This window comes from Staurois parvus, unplaced genomic scaffold (genome assembly GCF_062004578.1).
Source record: "Staurois parvus isolate SC_StPar_1 unplaced genomic scaffold, SC_StPar_1.0 ptg000025l, whole genome shotgun sequence".
Taxonomy (NCBI): Eukaryota; Metazoa; Chordata; class Amphibia; order Anura; family Ranidae; genus Staurois; species Staurois parvus.
In genome coordinates, this window is record NW_028317821.1 from 16,944,922 (window position 1) to 16,967,931 (window position 23,010).

The window sequence follows — 23,010 nt, forward strand, 5'->3', positions numbered from 1 at the left end:
TTACTAATATTAATACCTGGTCTTAATACTTTTATTAGTAAATGACGGCTGTGGTTTCCAAAGAAAGGCATGCAAATTCTTCAAAAACCTTTTCATATTTTTCTTCCTGGTTTAAATATCTGTGTTGCTGCTTTTTAAGTGCCAAGACCATGAAGTAATCTGAAATCCTATTAATCTTGCTTCAAGGAGCCTGACAAGTTTAATGGGAAAATCCGATAAGCATCAGTCTGTGAGGATGGGAGTGGACTTTAATGTAAATACTTTTTTCCTGAATAGCCATAATGAAAACATGGCTGCTGAAACCGCTCCTCCATAAAAAAACAAATATATCAGGCTTTGCAATTCATGTTTCATACATTCCATGTCATTGAAAACGATGTGTTTTGTTAAGGAAAGAATAGTATGCACTTTTAGGGAAAATATGCTTAGACTATTACAGACACTGATCAAGGGTCATGTAGCAGCACAGATTCATTAGCTGAGTAAGTGTTTCATTATATTACTCTTGATTGGCAGGGCACACGTCTGAAGGATTAGGAGCAACTTCCTACTAGCCAGTCAGAGAAAATTGATAAGAGAGAGGAATCCAGGCCATCTGTAAAAGAAACACTATTATTGTAAAGCTGGCCATACACTTTTTTTTTTGCCAGGGAAACGAATGGTGGATGGAGGAATCCCCCTGCCAGGATATTGTATTCTGACAGTAGCTCTTGCTGCTGTTAGAATACGCTTACTTATCCGTGGCTGCAGCCACCGATCAAAACTTTCCAACTCATCCATTAGACAGAAGTCAATCATCCCTGCTGAACCAGACAAATCCGTGTATGGCCAGTTTAAAACTGTAGTCTACATTGCTTCCTTGGATTTCTAAAGTAATTGAAATATTTAAAATGGAACTTTAATCAGAAAATTAAGTCCTGCTAGATCACTTCAGGCTGGCACCTTATGCAGATAAAACATTAAAAATAAGTGCCCAGTAATACACTGTTTCACCCTGCTCTGCACATGCTCAGTTGCTCTCTATTTTTTGGCATTACCAAAAACGTAGGGGCTGATCTGCTGCCAGCCTATAGATTTACTGCTGCTCTGGGCTTCAGCAAAATGGCAGCCTCCAGCAAGAAAAAACAGGAACAACGTTGGAGATAATTTACAGCACACATTCATTTTGGTAGCATAATTAATAATGTGGAATGTATGTTCCGTGCTAAAGAACATTATTTTTATCAAGTTATGGGTAAAGTTCTGCTTTAAGAACCATACTTTGTAATGGTGTAGAGAACCAGGCCTCATCCATCCAAAAAATGCTGACCCCAATTCCAACTCTAAGCCTAACACAACATTTTTGGGGTTCCTGTTAATATGTAAACCACAAGGAAATCATTTTTAGCTATATAAAAACCCAATAACAAAAATGTAATATATAGCATATTGCCAGTCTTCAGATGTGGTAGCTGCATTACTTTGTGGGGGGACTTTTTCTGCCATCACAGAAAAATACTGATTTAGCTTGCCAGAAACTGTCTTTTGTAACTTCCTGAACACAGAACTGAAATCTCAGATATCAGTTTTTTTCAGTGAACTACCATGCAACTGTCTTGTATGTAATAGAGGCGAGGAGAGGGGAAGGTGTTTGCTGTCCAAATCAGGATTAGTGGCCTAGGGTGGCATCCCCAAGGTGCAGTGATATGTGCAGTAAGTGGGCATTTTCACACTGAGGCCAGAGTTATTATACAAAAGATGTAGATGTAAGGCACTAGATCTTGGATAGGTCATTTACATGTCACAAGATTGCATATGTTAAAGGATAAGTTCACCTTTTAACAAGAAACAATAAATGCACTTTTTTGCAGGTAAAATAATGTGCATTTATTTATTTTTTGTTTGTTTCTGGAACCTCCAAAGCATTGCAGCAGCAATCAGCAGATCACTGGTGCCATGCAGGTCCCCTGCAGACCTGTCAATGTATCTACATTGTATGGGCAAGCAGATAGTTACTGACAGGAAGACTCAGTGAACTACCACAGTGCTATACAGCGCCATGGTATTTCATTGAGAACTACAAGCCAACAGCTGCAAAGGCTGTCGGAACTTGTAGTGTTCTCATTCACAAAATACTGTGAGTGACATGACCAGGCAGGCGGAGCCCGCAGGGCTGCCTTTTTTTTTTTTTTGACAACCGCTAGCTAGGGGGGCGCACGAACGAGAAATCCAACAGTTTTGAAGTGCAACACTAATTGCTGTTTAGTCTATTAACCTTGAATCGAAGAGACACAAAATGTTACTGCCAGTGCTTTTCAGGAGTGCAACTGCTTTAGCAGTCAGGCAAATCAATCATTATATACTGGCTACCTATTTCCAGTACCTTTTTAACTTCCTAAGAGTCCAGTCTTTTAAGATTCCTTCTCATTTGAAGTGAATTATAAAGACCCAAATGAATTGTCCATAACCACTAGTCCACAGGACAATATGTTCATTTTTGGCACACATGGTAAAATTCTCTTTCATAAAATGTAAACGTTTGGGGGGAGGGGTTATAATAATTTCTAGTAAAAAATGCAGAGAATAAAATGGTGGTAGCCATAAATCTCTGTCACACAATATTTGCAAAGTTATTTATCAAATGCATATTTTCAGGAAACAATACACTAAAATGCATTTATTGCAAACAAATACAATATTGGGAGGAGCTAGAGCGTATGTCACCATGCATGCACGCTGGATGGTGGCCATTTTAGATGTGGGCACATGCAGGAGATTTCTGAATACAGCTCTGTTTTTACTGTTGGAGCTTGTAAGTGTGTTTTCAATAAATTGGACTTTTAACTTTCAATATTTACACTATGGAGAGCATGTTTATTCCTTGCATGTCTGGCCTGAACGTATTGTGAGTTTGTGACTGACACAGGAGTGCGAGGGGGTCATTTATCATGGTATGTGGATGTTTGCAGCTGCCAGAGGGTTTCAATACAAAGCTGTCCTTGACCACTCTATAATATGAGGGTCAAGCCAATCTGGTAAGCTTACTTAACATGACAAGTCTTAAAATTGCGCATGCCTGTGAAATTGCAAAGAACAATGGTACCTAAAATTCTACATAGGGGGCGCCTTATAAGTCTTTTTTTTTTTCTTTTTTTTTTTTTTAGATTTGGATAGAGTGGAGAGTGATTAGATCACCTGTTAGCAATAAAAAAAAATACCTTTGTCCCTGCTAGGGAGATTCACCCTCTCTATTTTTCCTGTTTACCATTATGAAAAGTAAATCCCAAATTTTGGGTTGTCCCTAGAACAGTAATAAGGGGGAAATCTTCCAATGGAGACGCTAGTTCTGGTGACCTGCGGGGCACCAATGATTTCCCTTAATTTGCAGGGATTTCCTTTCACTTCCTGGTTTAGCTATGGGACAGGAAGTGAAGGCAAATCTTCCCAATGGGACACAGATGACAAATAAAGACAACAGGGGTTATAACCCTACCTTACTGTGTCCAAAATGGAATAAAGAATGCCTATAGTTCTACCTTAACTGTGAACCACAGCCCTAAAATTATTGCTTTCACTCCGAGGTTCATGACTTTACCTCACATGTGTGGCGCAATTGATGTTACATACACGTTCTTGTCCCATGGTGTGCTTTTTTATGGGGTGTGTGCAGGGCTGATGGGGGGGATTGCCTTTTTTTTTTATATGCAATTCTTGATAGTAAAAAAGGTGTTCAGTGTCATTTGAATACCCAAATATATGTGAGGAAATAAATGTGCTAACACGTGATTGGTTAACTTAAAGTTTAACTAAAGGCAAAACTGTTTTAGTTTCGAATAAAGCGGAGAAAGAGTAAAAAAAAACCTGTCACTTTTTTTTTTTTTTTTGTTCTGTCTGTATGCTCACCATGGAGATCCACTCTCTCTATTTGTCTTGTGTACCTTTTGTAATCAGCACTGGGCCAGTCAGCGCTGTCCAGACAGAGGGTCAGGGGTCCTTCAGTCTCATAGGACAATCAGAGAATTTAATGAAAACTCCTCCTACAATCTTTAACCAATCTTTTAAAATAAAAAGGACATTTCATTTATGTACAGCGTTGCAAGACCATGCATATGTCAGTTAAAGTTACGCAGCACCGTGTCGAAAAAATAATGGCCTGGCCAGGAAAGGGGGTAAATCCTCTGGAGGGCAAGTGGTTATAAAGTAAACCTTCTCTACTTTTCCAGTACAGCAGCCCCATGGTCTCTAAGGAGATCAGTTGTCCATGAGCAAATTGTTCCCACTTAGAATGGTCTCTGAAAATTAGCAAATATAAGACTGTTACAAACAGTGTTTTGATTTATGTATTTATATATTTTAGTGTGAATTTTAAAAATATTTTTGTTTTGTCTTGCAGATTGCTGATTTTGGACTCTCTAATCTCTATCATAAAGACAAATTTCTGCAGACATTTTGTGGAAGTCCACTTTATGCATCACCAGAGATTGTAAATGGGAGACCTTATCGAGGTCCTGAGGTAAAGTATATCTGTTTTATTCTTTTGCATTTAGGTTAAATGTGTGATCTGGATGGTTGGTTATGTTGTTGTGTTATCTCTGGAACCTTTGAGTCAACATGAAGCATTGGGCTTCTTACCTCAGTTGGTGTAAAATGTTTTCAAATGCTGCTGTTACAGAAACTATTTTTTTTATTTAAATACTGAAAACCTGATGTTTCTTGTACATTTAAGGATAATAAAAGATTTTCAAAAAGCTAATTTACAATTAACAATTATCTCTAAAAATTATCTTCAATACTCATATATATGTTATCCATCCATCTAAGTTTCATCTGTGTTAAGGGACTTGTTAGGTCATGTGTTCAGTCAGTGGCCTATGCACTCTCTTCTGTTTTTATTGCAGAAAACAAAGTGTTCAGAAAATGAAAACACCTGCAAAGGAGACACTTGGCAATAGATGTTATTCATGGCCCATATTGTAACATTTAATATAACATCTAGCACTTAAAACCTAGCAGACTATATTGACCTCTCCATTTGTTATCCAATTTTCTGTAATTATACAGACAGGTTGAATAATCTGTCACCAAGTCCATGAATGCTGAGCAGTGTGTATTCACACTGTGGATTGGATAGACATAATTTTGGGTGGTGCTGATACTGGCATACATAAAATTAAAAAAAAAAGTAAAAGTCCTCAAAATCATTTATTAAATGGTAATGTTTCAATTTTTGCTAATATGACAAAGTAATATGTCATCATTCGGAATCAAGAGAAGTATGCATGAAGGTAGAAAACCTTCAGCCTTTAGAACCATTTTAACCACTTCAATACTGGAACTTTCACCCCTTCTTGCCCTGACAGTTTTCAGCTTTTAGTGCTGTCACAATTTAAATTACAATTGCATGGTCATGTAACTCTGTTCCCATATGAAAATGGAAACATGAAAATAAACGTTTTTTTTCATTCCTGTTATAAAATTTTGCAAAAAAGTAATTTTTCTTCTTCACTGTTGTGGCTGCACTAATAAGGCAGCACTGATGGGCATTGATTATCAATGTAAACCATGTACTGACAGCCTTGTCGGTTATTGGTTTTTCTTTCCTCAGATAAACACAGCATGTGAAGGAAGGACTGCTTTACATATGACCAGCTCTGATTGGGGACTGCTGATCACATGGTAAAGGGCTGCTCTAATTATCCCTTTACCACGTCCACACAGCGGTCACAGCGTGTGCCCAATGCGTGCCCTGGGGATGCTCAAGGTGCGAGTTTCTGAGAGGACATCTATGGACGCCCTCCCAAAACTGGAAGACTGCTCTGTAGCCACTTTTCAGCTATAGCGCAGTCAGCAATTGGTTAAATAAAGCAGTCTCATTATTTCTTTGGTGAAACAAAAGACCTTGTATTAGTATGCCGAAACTATATCTCCCCAGAAAGGAGGGGAGAGGGCATACATATCTATATATATCTGCCTATACATGGCAACCCCATGTTCCTTCACAGTATGCAATATGGTGCCTACTCCATCTGGAAACTCATGGGCCTATCACAGGTCCTGTCACTATTCAAAGCAGACTATAGAAATCTGAAGCCCTTTTAAGCTCGTCTCCACCATTTATGATCTACCGGACCAACATTCCTTCTATTATGTACAATGCACGAAATATGCATATTCTTGCTGCCATGAGAAAACCAAGAGATTACAGCTATCCTTGATAGACCATTTACTTCAGAAACTAACTTACTATTATTATTATACAGTATTTATAAAGCGCCAATAGTTCGCTCAGCGCTGTACATTACTTACTATGTTTCAGTCTGTCTCTACTGACCTCTCAGCTTACACTTCACAAAACCTTTTTGTCCACTTGGTATCTACTTGATGTAAGGATTTTCCAGAAGAAGATCTTGCCAATAAACGTATCAGTGGCTACATCAAGAATGTGAAGCTAGTAACCAATGAAATGTGGAGAGAGTCTCAGTTCAAACTCCTCCATAGAGCTTGTATTACATTTTTCTCAGTAAAGGACAATCCTCTCTTAGCCACATGTCCACCATGTGGCTTCTGTAGGCCTTCTCTCACCTTCAGCTACTGGTCATGCCAGCGTATATCTAACTTCTGGTACCAAATGTCCAGTTTGTCTTTTGGGTCACTCAGTGCTCCATCCTCTGCTAATGTTATTTTGTTATGGCTACCCAGCAGCCCAGCCCACTTCAAATCAACATAAAGAGACTATCCCTTTGCTTGCAATGGACTCATATCTGTCTGTTGGTTGCACACAGAATTATACTCAAAAAATAAACTTCCTATAATGTGCCAACTACCTCAGATGTCAAACACGAGTTGAAAACCCTTCTTTATAGAAATCCGTATGGAACTATTTCCTTATATTTCTCCGGCATTTCATAAATAAATGGCAAGTATTCATTGACTTCATCCTACCAGCTTGAAAAAAGATGAGCTGATGTTATCCTTCTGATTCACAGAAATACTCCCTGCCACTACCATTCAACGCTAGTAACTTGTCTTTCTTTCAACCTGTTCACTCACCTGGTATTTACCTCTGGGCCTCATGGCGCACTCAGTCATACCTCTGATGCTCCAGATCCTCTGAGACTTTAATCCCCTGTTGCTCTTTTCTGTGTGTTACTGCTTGTTCATATCTCGGTTCCTTCTTCTTCCCACATTCCTTCCCCTCTCCCCAACAAACAACCCCCCCCCCCAAGCCTTTCCTTGCCCATTTCACCCTTTTGTCCCTTCCCCCTTTCTTTTACACCCTTGCTATATATACAGCATATACCTGCTTGAAAGTTGTAGTTTAACCAGGACTTTCCTGAGGCCGCTCCGACCTGTTAGGTTGGCTGCAACCACCCTTGGAAGACCAGCTATCCCTCCATGCCGCTATGCTCCATCAGGCATTACTATAATCAGTTACTAATAGTTGATATGTTTGTCTTTGTGACGTTTGTATGTTGTTTCTAATTATTTTCAGCACTGATCCAACATGACCTTATTTTTAGCTCCATAAGATGCACCTGACCATAAGACGCACCTAGGTTTTAGAGGAAGAAAACAAGAAAAAAAATATTCTGAACCAATGGACTGCAGACATAGTACAGGAAATTACCAGAGACTGCAGATGTACTACAGGAGATGACCAGAGACTGCAGATGTACTGCAGGAGATGACCAGAGACTGCAGACATAGTAAAGGAGATGACCAGAGACTGCGGATGTAGTACAGGAGATAACCAGAGACTGCGGATGTAGTACAGGAGATGACCAGAGACTGCGGATGTAGTACAGGAGATGACCAGAGACTGCGGATGTAGTACAGGAAATGACCAGAGACTGCGGATGTAGTACAGGAAATGACCAGAGACTGCGGATGTAGTACAGGAAATGACCGGAGACTGCGGACGTAGTACAGGAGATGACCAGAGACTGCGGACGTAGTACAGGAGATGACCAGAGACTGCGGACATAGTACAGGAGATGACCAGAGACTGCGGACGTAGTACAGGAGATGACCAGAGACTGCGGACGTAGTACAGGAGATGACCAGAGACTGCGGACGTAGTACAGGAGATGACCAGAGACTGCGGACGTAGTACAGGAGATGACCAGAGACTGCGGACGTAGTACAGGAGATGACCAGAGACTGCGGACGTAGTACAGGAGATGACCAGAGACTGCAGACTTAGTACAGGAGATGACCAGAGACTGCGGATGTAGTACAGGAGATAACCAGAGACTGCGGACGTAGTACAGGAGATGACCAGAGACTGCGGATGTAGTACAGGAGATGACCAGAGACTGCGGATGTACTACAGGAGATGACCAGAGACTGCAGACCTTTGGGGAGCGGGTACCCGAATTTGACAGGTACCTGCTCCCACATCTGCTGCGATCGCCTAGGAAGCAAAAGTTGTCCTCCCTCCCTCCCCGTAGTCTTCTGGGACACGTGACAGGTCCCAGAAGACTACGGGGCCATTCACAAAGCGCAGCGCTTCTCGCCAGGGAATGCCGGCGCCAGGGAAAGAAGACGGCCGGTGAAACCAGCATATATACCGCTGGACCGAGGAACAGGCAGTTGGCTGTATTTTAAAAGTCAGCAGCTATGATAAATCGTGTTATCGCCCCTTGAGGGTTAGGGACTGATGTGAATGTACAATATATATGTGTAAAGCGCTGCAGAAATTGACCGCGCTATATAAGTACTTGTAATAAATAAATAAATAAATCCTCTTTGTTCATTCACACTACTTTAGGCTATTAGTGTTTTTAAGAGCAGAAAAAAAATTGTTTTTGTAGTATTTGTTGGAGCGCTTTTCCAGCAGAAACAAATTCTAAACACTACTAAAATGCTCCTAAAAGCTTTTTTTCTAGCTTTTTTCTACATGTACTGTAAAAACGCTCCTAAACGCTATTACCAGCGTTTATCCAGTATTTCTTTTAGTGTTTTTTTAGATTAAGAAACTCTTAGTGTGCATGGAGCCTAATAATGAGTGTTCCTCAAAAATAAGTACACTATAACCAAGACAAAAATTACTCTATAAAATATAATCTGCCCTCCATAAGGTTTGTTACACAAAGTACCTCCATTGCCAGAAATATGTTGTTATACCTGTCCAGCCTGTCTTAGTCCGGTTCAGTGCTTGTAATTTCCAGTGCTCTTTCCTCATGTTTGAACACAGTGCTCCCCCAAATAGAGAGGGAAAAAATTGAGTCTGACTTTAAAACTCTGTACTAGCTCTAAAGTCAAGGTAGACCTTATTCTTCTATACGTACAGACCTATCCTTGGCTCAATGCAAACACTGTATTGAAACTTCAGAAATGATGATAAACTCTGCTCTGGCCCTGGGCAATAAATGGAAGTCTTGACTGACAATAGAGAAACCTGAGGCAATAGACTTTATTTATACAAAAGCTAATGTGAGTGGAGGATTTTTTTTTTTTATTTTTTTTTTTATTTAAAGTGTGCTTATCTAATGTGCTGTGGAGTAGCTTAACACAGTAATGGCAAAGTCAATATTGCAATAAAAAAAAGACTGGACAATTTTCTAATTGTTGATATGCATAGGTATGTTTACTTAAATATAGAGGTCTATTTTAATCTAGGAACTAAGGCCACATTTTTTTATGCAGCGAGAAACATTTTTTTTCTTTATTTTAAGCAAAATTGGTTACAGATGTTAAAGAAGTTTTTTGTTTTGCCATCTTCTGGACCAAAACTGCAGGTGTTTTTGAAAGGTTAAACTGAATAGACTTGTTCCTTTTTCCAGCCTAGTTACTATGTAACTATAAGCCTAATGTGTTTAACTTCAACAGCTCAAGGCTACTTAAATGTAAGCAAAGCGCTAAAAACAGTTGAAATGCATGTTTTGTGAATTGTGTTAACTGCCAAAAAATGTTAGCCAGTTTTATAATCCAGACAACTTTGCCAGATACTACACAGGCATAGTTGATTTTCTAAAGCAGTATAGAGCATGTTCACTTTGCAAAGGGAATTTTCACTTAAATGAGGTGAACCTTAGTGTAAATTCACTTTGAACGATGCACAGCTTCAACTTATTTGCTCTAAGCTGGGTGATTTTTTTCACTTTGCAAAGAATTTAGCTTCAAATAGACACGTTCAATTCCTTCAGTAAATCATTCTTACGGTTATGACCACTTCTTTTTCTCTAATGCAGTCAAACCGATAGCTTGTTCAAGGTGATTGGATAAGATGAGATCACCACTGATGAACTGATCTCTATGCTCTTTCCATTTAGCAAACTCCAGTTGTTAGATCACACCACTGTGCAAAAGGTCACCTCCTCTTCCAGTCTCAATGCTGATGTGCTGGGGAAAACTGACGACAGGGTCATGGGCAGCCGAGGCTCATAGATACATGTTGGTAGCAAAGACTGGTCTGTGTAGTCTGATCCAGTAGAAGATCTACTGCAACTCAAATTGTTGAAGCTAATGCTTGTTCCGAAAGAAAGGTTTCAGAACACACAGTGCATCTCAGTTTGTTGTGTATAGGACTGTGTGGTTCTAGGTTGGGCCCATGCTGACTCATGTCCACAACCAAAAGTGCCTACAGTGAGCATTTGAGCATCAGAACTTGACCACAGACCAATTGAAGAATGTGGCTTGGTCTGATGACCCATGTTTTCTTTTACATCTTGTGGATGGCTAGGTACGTGTGTAACTTACCTAGGGGAAAGATGACACCAGGATGCCCTATTGGAAAAAGGCAGGCTTAAAAAAAAATCTGATAATGAGGGCTTGGTGTCAGATACCATAACATACCTTCAGAGGTCTTATGAAGTCCATGGCTTGGCCTCAGAAAGGGGGCCTTCTCAGTATTAGATCATAATGTTTATGGCTGATTGATAATATGTCCTAAACTAAAACACTTGATTTTATATCCCTGAGATGTGTTATTGTCTGTGTTACAGGTTGACAGCTGGGCACTCGGTGTACTTTTGTATACTCTGGTTTATGGAACAATGCCATTTGATGGTTTTGATCACAAAAATTTAATTAGGCAAATAAGCAGTGGAGAATACAAAGAACCAACGCAACCATCAGGTAAAAAAATGCAAGAACTATTTTACTAGCCCATTAGTAGATATTTATTTTGCCCACCCTGGAAAATGATAAATGGCTAAGTTCAGGTATAGTGTGTATCAGGTATATTTTCAAGAGTGTTTGCTTATAAATAAATGCATGAGATAAAGCATATAACTTATATTTAATATTTCAGTGTTAAGTGGGTTTCTCGTGTTGGGTCAAGTACCTAAAGTCTGTCCCCTCCAGCACTACGTGTGAGAACTCAGCGACCACCTGACCGCTGATCGCTGAGTTCTTAATGCTGCCTGAGCAGAGAGCGGTGACTGTCAGTCACTGGAGCGCTAGGTTGTCCTGGGGGAGGAAGTGGCTGGTTCAGGCTCTAAGCGGCTTGCTGAGAGGCTGAGCCTGGACTGGCTGAGTGGCATCAACTGACAGCAGTATTCAGCTGAAAGGGTCAGAGGAGTGCAGGACAAACTGCACTCCTGTGATCCACAGTAGAAGTACGGCCAAAATAGCTTTGGCTATACTTCTCCTTTAAGTAAGATATTCTATTGTAAATAGAAAAATCATTAATCGGCTCCCTTTCATGCCATATTAACAGTATTCAAGATTAAAGAAAAATCTCTCCATAGAACACAGCCCTGATCTTCATAGTCAGTGCTAACCTCCTGCTCAAGGACACATGAATCACAGTTAGAGATTTCAGGGCGTGTGAGTGAGCTGGCAAAGCTGTGCCCATCAGCTAAACTAGTTTTACCATGTGTTTGTCAATAATCCCTGAACATATATTACATACAGTGCAGGACAGCATTATGTCCTTATCACTGTTTTCTGTCAACACTACCTATACATCAAGTATGCACCATCGAAAGTTTACATTAAAATTGTCCCAATGACTACTGTCTATCAATACTCTGATCGTATTACTGATCGTATTTACCATCTGCTGTTAAGCATATTAGTATTACTGCCACCAACACTGCCTGTAAAAAAATAACTTACTGGACATGCTCTAAAACTGTAATGTTATGCATAAAAAAGACAGTAAAACTCGAAACATATAAATGCTTCCATTCTTTTTGTGATACGTGCTTCAAATAAAATACCGGTTATTGGATTGATAAAGAAATCTTTTAATGGATCTACAATGACAAACCAGATAAAGCCATCTATCAATAGACCTCTTAAATTTCCCAATTCCTCCAGTTTCTGGAGAGGCCATAAGCTGGGTACACAAAAAAATTAGAGATCACCATACTAACACAAGCAATGTTAGTGGAGCGATCTGACACCCCCAAAACACACTGGTCAGTTCTGCCACATCAGATGTCAGTGGATACTGCTTTTCCATCCTGCCTGTTTCACAGAAGCCAATCGTAAGAAAAACCAGTCATAGAACAGACAGCTGTGCACATGGGCCGAAAGTCGGCAGGTTTCTGTTGAACTGACTATTTTCAGCCCATGTGTAGCCAGCTTTAGGCTAGCCATACATTGTGCAATATTCTTTCCATAAACCACGGATTGAAGGAAATAAAATTGTTCAAATACACCATCAGCACAGTCAGTGTTGATTAGGGGATCCCTCCCGTATTACTATTGTGTTCTGCTGGTGGGGGAACCTAGGAAGGTTTCCCCTCCAGCAGAATACAATCACTGCTGGTGGCTATAGCCGCCGGCAGTGATCGCAAGAAAATTACCTCAACTGGCTGGTTGTACTAAAGTCATACATGGATCAAAAGTCATCGGTCTTTCTGCTGAACTGGCCGAATTTCAATCCATTTTTCGCTGGCTTTACTTTTACTATTAGGTCGATAAAACAAATACCATTAAAAGACAGTGTATGCTTAAAAATGGTTTGAAAATACTATATATTTACCTAAAATGTGTTTCCAGATGCTCGAGGACTAATCAGATGGATGTTGATGGTTAATCCTGAGCGTCGAGCAACCATTGAAGATATTGCAAACCACTGGTGGGTTAACTGGAGCTACAAAAGTAGTGTATGTGACTGTGATGTCTTGAAGGACTCAGAATCTCCATTGCTTGCCAGATTCATCAACTGGCATCACCGTTCAACCAGCCGGCAGCTTGAGGCTGAAAACAAAAGCAAGTGCCTTTCAAAGCCATCTGAAGTATCACTTGAGCGACAAAGATCTCTAAAGAAATCCAAGAAGGGAAATGACATTACACAGTCTTTGCAGGATGGCTCTGAAGATACCACCATATCAAAGAGACCTAAAAGCATCCTGAAGAAAAGAAGCAATAGTGAGCATCGGTGCCACAGTGCTGGTTTTATTGAGGGAGTTATTAGTCCTGTATTATCGCCTACTTACAAAACTGAAAGTGATAAAGGGATCATTGATTCCTGTCCTAAGAATGCCAAGGAAGTAGTCAAACCACTTATATGTGGTTCAAAGCAGCCTACAGTTATGCCAAAGAAAGGCATTTTAAAAAAGACTCAGCAAAGGGAGTCTGGCTACTATTCTTCACCAGAGAGGAGTGAGTCTTCAGAACTATTGGATAATGATGGAACAGAAAGTGGGAATACATCTCAAGTTGTCAGTGAGACTAAACGGACTGTGTCTCACAGCCTTTCCTGTAGACGAAAAGGCATTTTAAAGCACAACAGTAAATATTCAAATAGCAGTACAGATTTACCAATGGCTAGTATCACCACCAAATCACTGGAATCAATGGAACAAGGACCTCTGCCTGCGGAAGGATTGTCTCGAAGCTACAGTCGTCCATCCAGTGTAATTAGCGATGATAGCATCCTCTCAAATGACTCATTTGATTTGCTTGAATTGACAGGTGGTAGGCCAAATCGACAGAGAATACGTAGTTGTGTATCAGCTGAAAATGTCCTTTTTGTTAAGGATTTTGAGAGGCTCCAAAAAAGTCCTCGTCCACAGAACCTGAAACGTTTCCGTAATCGTTTTGCTGACAGCAGTTTTTCTTTGTTAACTGATATGGATGACGTTACTCAGGTTTACAAAAAAGCTTTGGAGATCTGCAACAAGCTTAATTAGTAAAGCAAAGTTCTTTATGCCATTACTTTGTTGACAGTGTAAAGTCTAGAATATAATGCACCACGGTTAAATCATGGCAACTGCACTTCTCCTCTCTCCTTACAATCAAACTACTTGGAAAACTGATTTTTGAATGCTTTTGATATGAGTCATTTTATACTGTGGGAGCATAAAATCTTTTGTGCTAGAAAAACCCCCCCAAATATAATTATTATTTTCTATTTATTAGGTACAGTTTATTAAGGTGGAATTTATAAAATTAAGGGTAATTTTTTAGCATTTTACTTGAAATATAATTTTTTAGCTCTTTAACCCATTTTGTTTTTTACGTATTTTATTTGTTAAATCTCTGATAGAATTTTGGTAACTGGATAGAGTTTTATCGGGTAGATAAATACTTGCACATATTGTTTTATTAACTAATTTAAAAGTATAATAATTTGTATCTTTGTTTTCCTATGAGAACAAACTACCATGAATGGTGGGCCTTTTGTATTTTCTATATTTAATATTAATATATCCATATTTTGTTGCCATGATCACTATTTACATAAAGTTCAAGTCTAGCCATGGCTAGAATGAAAAAGGGTTAGAACTCTTATGTTTTTGTCTCCTTTTGGAAGATTTGCTCACTTCTGTTCTGGTGTTGGGAGATGAAGAAAAATGTTCCCAAGAACTTAGACTGTTTGAAAACACCTTTTTAGTAGAGACGGAAAGGACTAGAGTCCTTTGTCCTGGGACAGGAAGTAAGGGAAAACTTCCCTACTCTTCAAAACTGAAAAAAAACTTTTGGCTAAACTTCCATTTTAATCTATTTTTTTGTTTATTGTTAAACTTTAGGTATATTCTTTTGAAGCTACCCATGTGTTGGAGAACAAAATCTTTTGCACAGGTTCATAAATCTGTCGGGGACAGAATGCTGTTTTTCCAGCAGGAATGATTCAAAAGAAACCATTCCTTTGCCAGGAAGATTTTCATAAGTGTTAATATGATGCTGGTGCTGTGAAAAGCTGCACAAAAGGTTGTGTAGTTTGCTGGCACAATGCAAATGTATTATATTGGACTATGTAGTTAATGGCTTTCTAGTAAAGTACAACAAATTGATGAATTTAATGAAAATTTCATTAGACCTGTTTTGTGTGTTCCCTATACATATTTTCTTAATATTATAAGAAACATTGACAGAGATATGCCAAATACAATTTTAAAAGTCTGGTGAAGTTCTGCTGACTTCCATTATTCAATCATGTGCAGTGCAAGCAGAAATACATTATTTTTTATTTTCTTTGCACACAACTTGGATATTTTTTTCAGTGATCTTTGACATCATTTACAAACGTAAGAGAGAATTCCCTTTGCTAAGTGAAAATTCCTTTGAAACATGAACAGCCTATTTGCCATTAGTGAATCAACCCAATTATCTCTGGTGGAGTGAAGCTTAAGTGAGCTGTTGAAATAATACATATTACATGAATACCTTCATGCAAAGATTTTTGTTGGTCAATAATCAGCAGAGCATGTTGAAGTTTCTTTACTTTCACTGTCAGCAATTTGATTACGTGAAATATTTCAGAGTATAGCATTGGAAATTTGACATTGGATTTTATTTGTACAGTGTTGATAGATGTGGCCTACAGAAAGTGGAAAATTCACAGGTGTGGGATGTTGTAATGTGTCCTCAAGAAATGGAAAGTAGAAAGTGTATGAATGTAGTAGAACTATAGAGGTTTCAGGATGTGCCATCTTCCCAGCTTCTGGGACTGAATGGTTAAAGATTGCAACTTCTGTTGTTCCCACTGGGGAAGAGCTTTAAACCTTTCAGAACACAGTCATCGCAGGCATTGGGATATCAATTCATGGTGCCTACGATGGGTTTTTCAGAGCACCTAGGCTCTGAACAGTAAAGGTACTGTGTAGTAATATTGAAAAGTATTGGTGTACATTCTTTAATGGAATCCTGCAAGATAAGGGGAAGTTGAAGCTGGTTAATTAAGAATGTTATAGAGAATGTGAACTTTCACAGCAAAAGAGTTTGTGTCTAGATTTCCTACATATGTTGGATACTAGACAGGCCTGGGCAAACAAAGTATGGTAATACTAGATTGCCCAAGCCAACATAAATGGTTATGTGACCAGAGAGTATTAAGGTTAATGTTAGATGGGTTTGATGTACTACCTAAATTTTCTGCATCTTCTGCGCTAAATTAATCCTACATTTTTCTGCATCTTTTTTCTCACTTTAAAGACAATCAGAATATCTCATGTTAAAAGGAAGATGACCACAAATAGTCATTTTCCCTAGTACACCGAAAATGCAAAATGTATTTCTTTATACTGAAAAAAAATTTTTTTTGAGTTCAATTCTATACTTACTTTAGTATCTGAAATCGGAAATAGCTCTAAGAATGACATTATTTATTTTTATAAAAAAATACGCAAAGTGGATTATTTATTAAGTACACCTATCAGACATGAATTCAGCTAGGTACTGGGAGTGTTCCTTATAGAGTTTGGACTGTGCTGACACAATGGCACTAACCTTAGCAGCAGAAATAAGGATTCCGCAGACAAGGCAATGATTTGAAGGTTTTATTCATTCGTTTTGGTGATCCAGTGCACATTATAGCATAATTTTCTGTTATATTCAGAGATGCCCTTCTACATGCCACTATTATAAAGAATAGAATTGAGCAGTTGTAAAGTTTTTGTCTGCTTGGACAAGTCTGGCCATTCTCCTCTGATTCCTACTTAAAGTGGAGTGCCACCCAAAAGGGGAAGTTCCACTTTAAGGACTTCTCCCCCCGCTCCCCATTAAGGATTGGCACCTTTGGGGGACGGTTACCCAAATTTGACAGGTACCCGTTCCCAGTTCCGGTCTGATCGTCTAGGTGATTGGAAGCGGAAGGTGTCCTCCCTCCCTGTAGTCTTTTGGGACATGTGACAGGTACCAGAAGACTACAGGACTATTCATAGAGTGCAGCGCTACTCGCACATGCGCAGTGGGTACCCGGCTGTTAAGCCACAAGCTATCATAGGGTGCCCACACTGAAGATGCCAGCCTTCTGGAATACAGGACAGCCGGTGAAACAGACTGCGGGGGACACACCAACAGACAGGTAAGTGGCTGTTTTTTAAAAGTCAGAAGCTACAGTTTTTGTAGCTGCTGACTTTTATTTTTTTGACAGGGTGAGTGGAACTCCACTTTAACAAGTTGTTTTCACCAACAGAACTGCTTCCCACTGCATGTTTGTATGCATCATATTTTGTAGAAGCTGCAGACTCTAGTGTGTGCAATCACAGGGGTCAGTAATGTCTATGATACTGCAATTGCTATGCCAGGCACTAGCAATTCACAGACAACTCCTAATTCATCACATATCTTCTCCATTCTAATGTTAGGTCAAACAGCTGAATTTCTTGACTGAGCCTGATTGCTTTCTGTAGTGATCTGTTCGAATCGCTGTCTATTTGTATTAACGAGCAGGTGTACTTATTGAAATGACCACTGAGTGTAATTGCTGTGTCCATCATATATATGCCATAATCCTAAGATGTGTGAACCTTTTACAATAAATTGGTGATTACTTCACCCTCCCTGATTGGTGGCGCCACCATTTATGTTATTGAGAAGGAGTGAAGAAGCTAGGAGGGGGAATTTTGGATACGCTAAATGGTGCTAGTTATTGGCAGTCATCATATCACAAAGAGATCCTCAGTTGATGTCACTACTTATCATCCGTCACTCCTTTATTAATGTTTAGAGATGAGTCATATGGTCCATTTAAAAACATTTTTCTTAGGGATTGTTGTTAGATGATAGTAGATATTCCTAAAATCTTCACCTAACTCATACAAGGAAAAATGCCCTTGATTAACTTTATTCTCCAGCCAGAGCACAGACTCTATCCTCTTCCCTCCCTTTACCAGTGCTGTGGACACTGTTGTACCCTATGCATTCATAGGTTGGGTAAGATAAACCTGTATTTTTTTCAGCCTTGTAGATTATGCAGCTATGCATACAAGTCCCATAGGTTGCTATTGCTAAAACCCCTGGAGACTGGTAGTTGTACAGATTAGTCGATAAAGTGTGTGGCTGCTGGTTCTGTATGATGTTAGGTAAAATGTATAGTAGACGACTGCACAATAAAAATGAAGGTCACAAATCCAAGGGGGTTGGCATTTATAAGAAGACACCATATTGCTTAGAGGCAAACTTTGTATAAATGACAAGGCTAACATAATGCAGCTAGAAAACTTGGAATGGTGCAAACCTTCACCAAGCAAAACCTTTCTGCTGCCTTATCAGACCAATTTTAAATTATATTGCATACCGGCTACTGTTCAATGACTGATATCAGTGGACTGTGTCATATATAAAATAATGTAAATAAAAAATCCAGCAGGAAATCCAGTGGTTCACTGTAATCTATTTGTTTTTTCAGTATTTACTCAAAATATACTTTGAAGATGAATGGTTCATTGTATTGTATTGCTCTTAAAGCATTTGCACATCATTTTTATATTTACGGTTTGTGTTTTATCATGGTAAAACATGTTTTTTTTTATACTTGGTTTTTGCGCCCTTGTGTTCAGATTTATCTGATTGTTCTGTATACATGTATGGCTTGTGTAGCAAGCTAGTTCATTTGGGTTCTGAGAGTCAGCAACTCAATGATCTGTAGCTTTTTTCTTTTCCTATAAATGAATGTGTAACATTTATTATGTACTCTTTTCTTGTTCTATATGCTATCTCCAGTCTCTAAGGTCTTACATGCATAGTACATGCCTAAAAAATATAAATTTAACAGGAAGTATATATATTTTGTGTGCGTGTGCAGCTAAAGGGGACATTTACTAGAGGCCAAGTTGCATGCTACCAAAGAACTGGTATGCTATTTAAAATGTGCTTGCCCAGGCCTTATATTATAAATGGATTTTATATTAAGAATTATGTGAATGAGCAACAGAATGCTTATTGCCAAACTGGAAATGTTATTTAGGGACTTACTGGCATGTTTTCATTCCTAGAGGAGAACAAAAAAAAACTTGACTGCACATTTGTTATTAGTATAGTGAGTTTATTTAATGTTTTGTATTGCAAATGTGATTTTTTTTTTTTGTATTTGACATTGCTTTTTATTTATTGCTTAAATCATTTTCCAAAGTATAATATATTTGTTGTAATTTAATTGGTTTCTGCCAATGTTTAGTTATTGTTGATGATCATAGGTGAGTTTGGCAACCAGCATATCATCTGGGAAATGCAAACCACCTAAATGATGGTATTTTTAATCTCATGTTTTTTTTTTACTGAATAAAATTATGTGATTAGTATACCAACAAATGGTCTGTGTATATTTATTAAACTGTATTAGCACTGTATTATATGAATACCAGCTCATATGGGAAAAATGATCATTGCTTTATAAGACTCATGAACTGAATGGCTGGCTGTTGAAGCGAGAAGCCGGTCAAAGTTCTGATGTGTCAAAATGATAATGTACAAACTAGCGTGGGTCAGCAGCAATGACCGTTTACATTCCATCTTCTTAATCAAGCTGAACAATAGCTAATGGGAATATTTATATCCAAAGATGGGTCTAAATGAGGCTATAGTCCTCACTCCCAAATAATTAACCTCCATCACAGACAGTTCTGTTTACATATTATATGCTTTTAGTTCATAGTGAATTGCAGGTTATACCATGTGGTTAATGGTCTCTATAATAGACCATTTTATAATGTTTAAATTGTGAGGAGAGTTGAGTGCAATTACACGCCAGGGATCTGTTTTGCAGTCTGGATCCATCTAACTCCATTTTCCCAGCATGACTTTTTAAAGAAAAAAAGTAATTTATGGATCTTAAAGTGTTACTAAACCCACAACAGTGAAATCAGTTTTTATATGCAGTAAAGCATGCTTGTTATACACACTGTGGAACATAAGGGGTTAATCCTTTGCATTGTGTAAAAAGGATGTTTGATCCTGTCTTCTCTGATCTTCCCCTTCTTCCATAGACCCCAGTACATCTGCTGATAGAATAGAGCCTTGGGGGCAAGCTGTGCATGCTTAGTTTGGTGTGTATTGCTGGAGAGTTGGGTTTTTGTTTTTTTTCTTGGGAGAGTGCGTGTGATCAGCACATGGCCAATCAGCGCTGTCCAGACAGAGGGTTAGGAGTCCTGCAGCCTCATAGAGGAGAAAGAAAATGCCTTCCACAAGCTTTAACCAGTGCTCTGCCGCACACTGATAGAAGTCACAAGACTGCTTTAACAGCTGATGAGAAAAAGTACTTAGCTTGGCTCCACATGGCTGTAAAATCGGAAGCAGAACTATGTCCTTGCAGCCACTGTGGTCCAATTGACATAAATGGGCGTGGAACACCTTTGCGTCCCATGTGGCCCTTCTCATGGATGTATGCTGTAGTACACCCTTGTAAACAAGGCCTTAAAGGGTAATTCCATGCAGCAACTGAAAACAATTAGTGAGCTACCAATTAATTCCAGCACTTTGCAGCTGTGCTAAAAGTCTATTCATTGTAGTTCTTTGTGCTCCCCTGCACCCACAGAATACACAGATGGAGGAGGAGTGTACTTCCTGGGGTATGTGCTGTGTAACTTCCTCTTCCTCTGTGCTTATTGCATCAATGATCAAGTTCAGATTTCCAAGATCGGCTTGGATGTGAATTTAGGCTATGATTTGTTCTTAGGAAATTCTTTGTGGGACACAGCAATAAAGGTATTCCAGCACCACACACAGGAGTGCTCCAAGATGACCAGATTTCAGGCAAAAGAAACTGGAGTGGACTGATACTATACAACAATGGCTGAAAGAAAAACTGAAATACTGAGCATGTAGGCCATATTCTCTGTATGCATCTCAAAGCCTAATATTTAATATGTGCTGGAGTGACCCATGGAAAGGTTCTAGCGCATATTTGATAAGACTTCAGTTAAAGCGAAAGTCTCTTTAGACTGAATGGTCATCCAATATGAAAACTTTTAGGGTGGTTTAGATACTGTATTTTCAAGTAATAACAGCAAGGCTGGAATATGTAACATTCTGAATAAATTATAACTAATAATGCTAAACTCTTCTGTTGCCATCTCCTTTTCTATAGCAGAAAAATCTGCAGTCCGTGGAACTGACCAACCTTGGTGGAAGGAATGAAAATAAGTGATACAGACAGCAAGTATACTAATACTATACAGGAAATTTCAACAAGATAAATGGGTGAAAGACCTGTAGAGAACTCCTAAGATGTGTTTTTTCCCTTTTTCGACCTCTGATTAAGCTCCAAATAAGGGTGAATCACATTTCAGGAGTTCTCTACAGATGGAGAACAGAAGCTGAAGCCATCTTTCACCCATTTCAGTAACATTCATGCAACATGTGTCTGTGTGCATATGGCCTCCATTTAGTTGAAGTCTACTGAAACCTGACAAGCTGATCCTGTCTGTCTATCCGCATTCTGATCCCACTGATATAGGTTTATTAGGCATTTGAGCAGTACTATTTTCATTGTTTTGGGCTATATAGTTAAAGAGGAAATGCTGCAATTGTGCTAAAGTCATAAAGACCTTACCTTAATAAGAATTGTCTTTGTATTAGAGGAGAGTGGACAATCTGGTGCAGCTCTGTATAGATACCAATCGGCTTCCAGGTTTTGCTGTCAAAGTATAATTGAACAGGCTGAAGTTAGAAGCTGATTGGTTACCATGCACAGCTGCACCAGATTCGGAGTGCTTGTTTTAGTAAATCTTCCCCATTGTGTAGATTATGCATTTCCTGAGAGTAAATTGCCATCAACGTCATTGTTTAAGTGAATGTGCTTGTAATGTTCATGACCAAACCTGAATTGGTTTGAGAGTCATTCCTAAGGTATCAGATATACTTTTTAAAACATCAAGGTGACAGATATCCATATGTAAATTGATATTTATGAATTTGTAAAAATATAGAGGGATTTGCTGGACTATAGAAGATTATTTTGGCATGGTACCAAGAATGAATTACTGAAGTTTATTGTTTGCATTAAGGTAGGAACTATACTCATTGTTTTTCCATTTTGGATAGGGTAAAGGAGGTTTATTACTCCTATCAGATTTTTTTTTTCGTCATCTGTGTCCCAGTGCAGAGATTTCCCTTCACTTCCTGTCCATAGCCAAACAGGAAGAACAGAGGAAATCCCTGTAAATTAAGGGAACTCCTTGAGGACCCCCAGATCACCAGAACTAGTGTTCCCTTTGAAATATTTCCTCTCTGTTACTTTTCTGGGGAAATCCCAAGCTTGGGGAGATTCACCCTATTTGTCCTGTTTACCATTATCATTGAAAGTGAATGAAAATCCCAAACAGGGACACAGACAGCTACGACCAGCACAGACTACTGTACTGATCACAGGCACTCGCCGTGCTCTTGTGGCTACTGTTCCTCCATCACTGGCCCCCGTGCCGGAGCTGTACGAGAGACGTTCCTCTTCACATCAGGTTTATTAGTCAGGTACATGACAGCATTGCTGGACCAGACGTATTTGTGGAGTTTAGTTCCTAGTTAAGTGAAGAACAGCCAGATTTTCTACAAAGATAGCATGCATTTTCTTTTATCATAACTTGCTCTTTTAGTTGTTTCTAAAGCCAAAACATTCTCTTTTAGTTTTATACAGAGTAGGAAAGCTTTAAAATCCATCAAATCCTCTTCCTGCCTTTGTCCTGTTGGGGGGGTTTCCTTTCACTTCTGGTCTTGTAAACTTAACAGGAAGTAAGAAGAAAAGTTTTTACAGTGAGGGAAGTCCTTTCTTTTTTGTTTACAAACATTTTTATTGAAACGCAGACTACAAAAGCTGCACATCATACACAAGGTAAAAAAAACAGCAAGAAAAAGGCACATAGGTCATTTACAGTGATATAGAAACAATCACATAAAAAACAAAGAATAAGTACA

The 23,010-nt window shown here is 38.9% G+C and overlaps 1 protein-coding gene across 1 annotated transcript in view; it reads left to right on the top strand.

Annotated features, from left to right (window-relative positions):
- NUAK1 (NUAK family kinase 1) overlaps positions 1-19,413 on the top strand; it is a 140,665-nt gene extending 121,252 nt beyond the window's left edge. Inside the window, exons 5-7 of the mRNA XM_089652076.1 lie at positions 4,373-4,492; positions 10,926-11,058; positions 12,934-19,413. Coding sequence (XP_089508202.1) covers positions 4,373-4,492; positions 10,926-11,058; positions 12,934-14,069 — 1,389 coding nt within the window. The 3' untranslated portion in view covers positions 14,070-19,413. The remainder of the gene's footprint in view (positions 1-4,372; positions 4,493-10,925; positions 11,059-12,933) is intronic.
- The last annotated feature ends 3,597 nt before the right edge of the window (positions 19,414-23,010 follow it).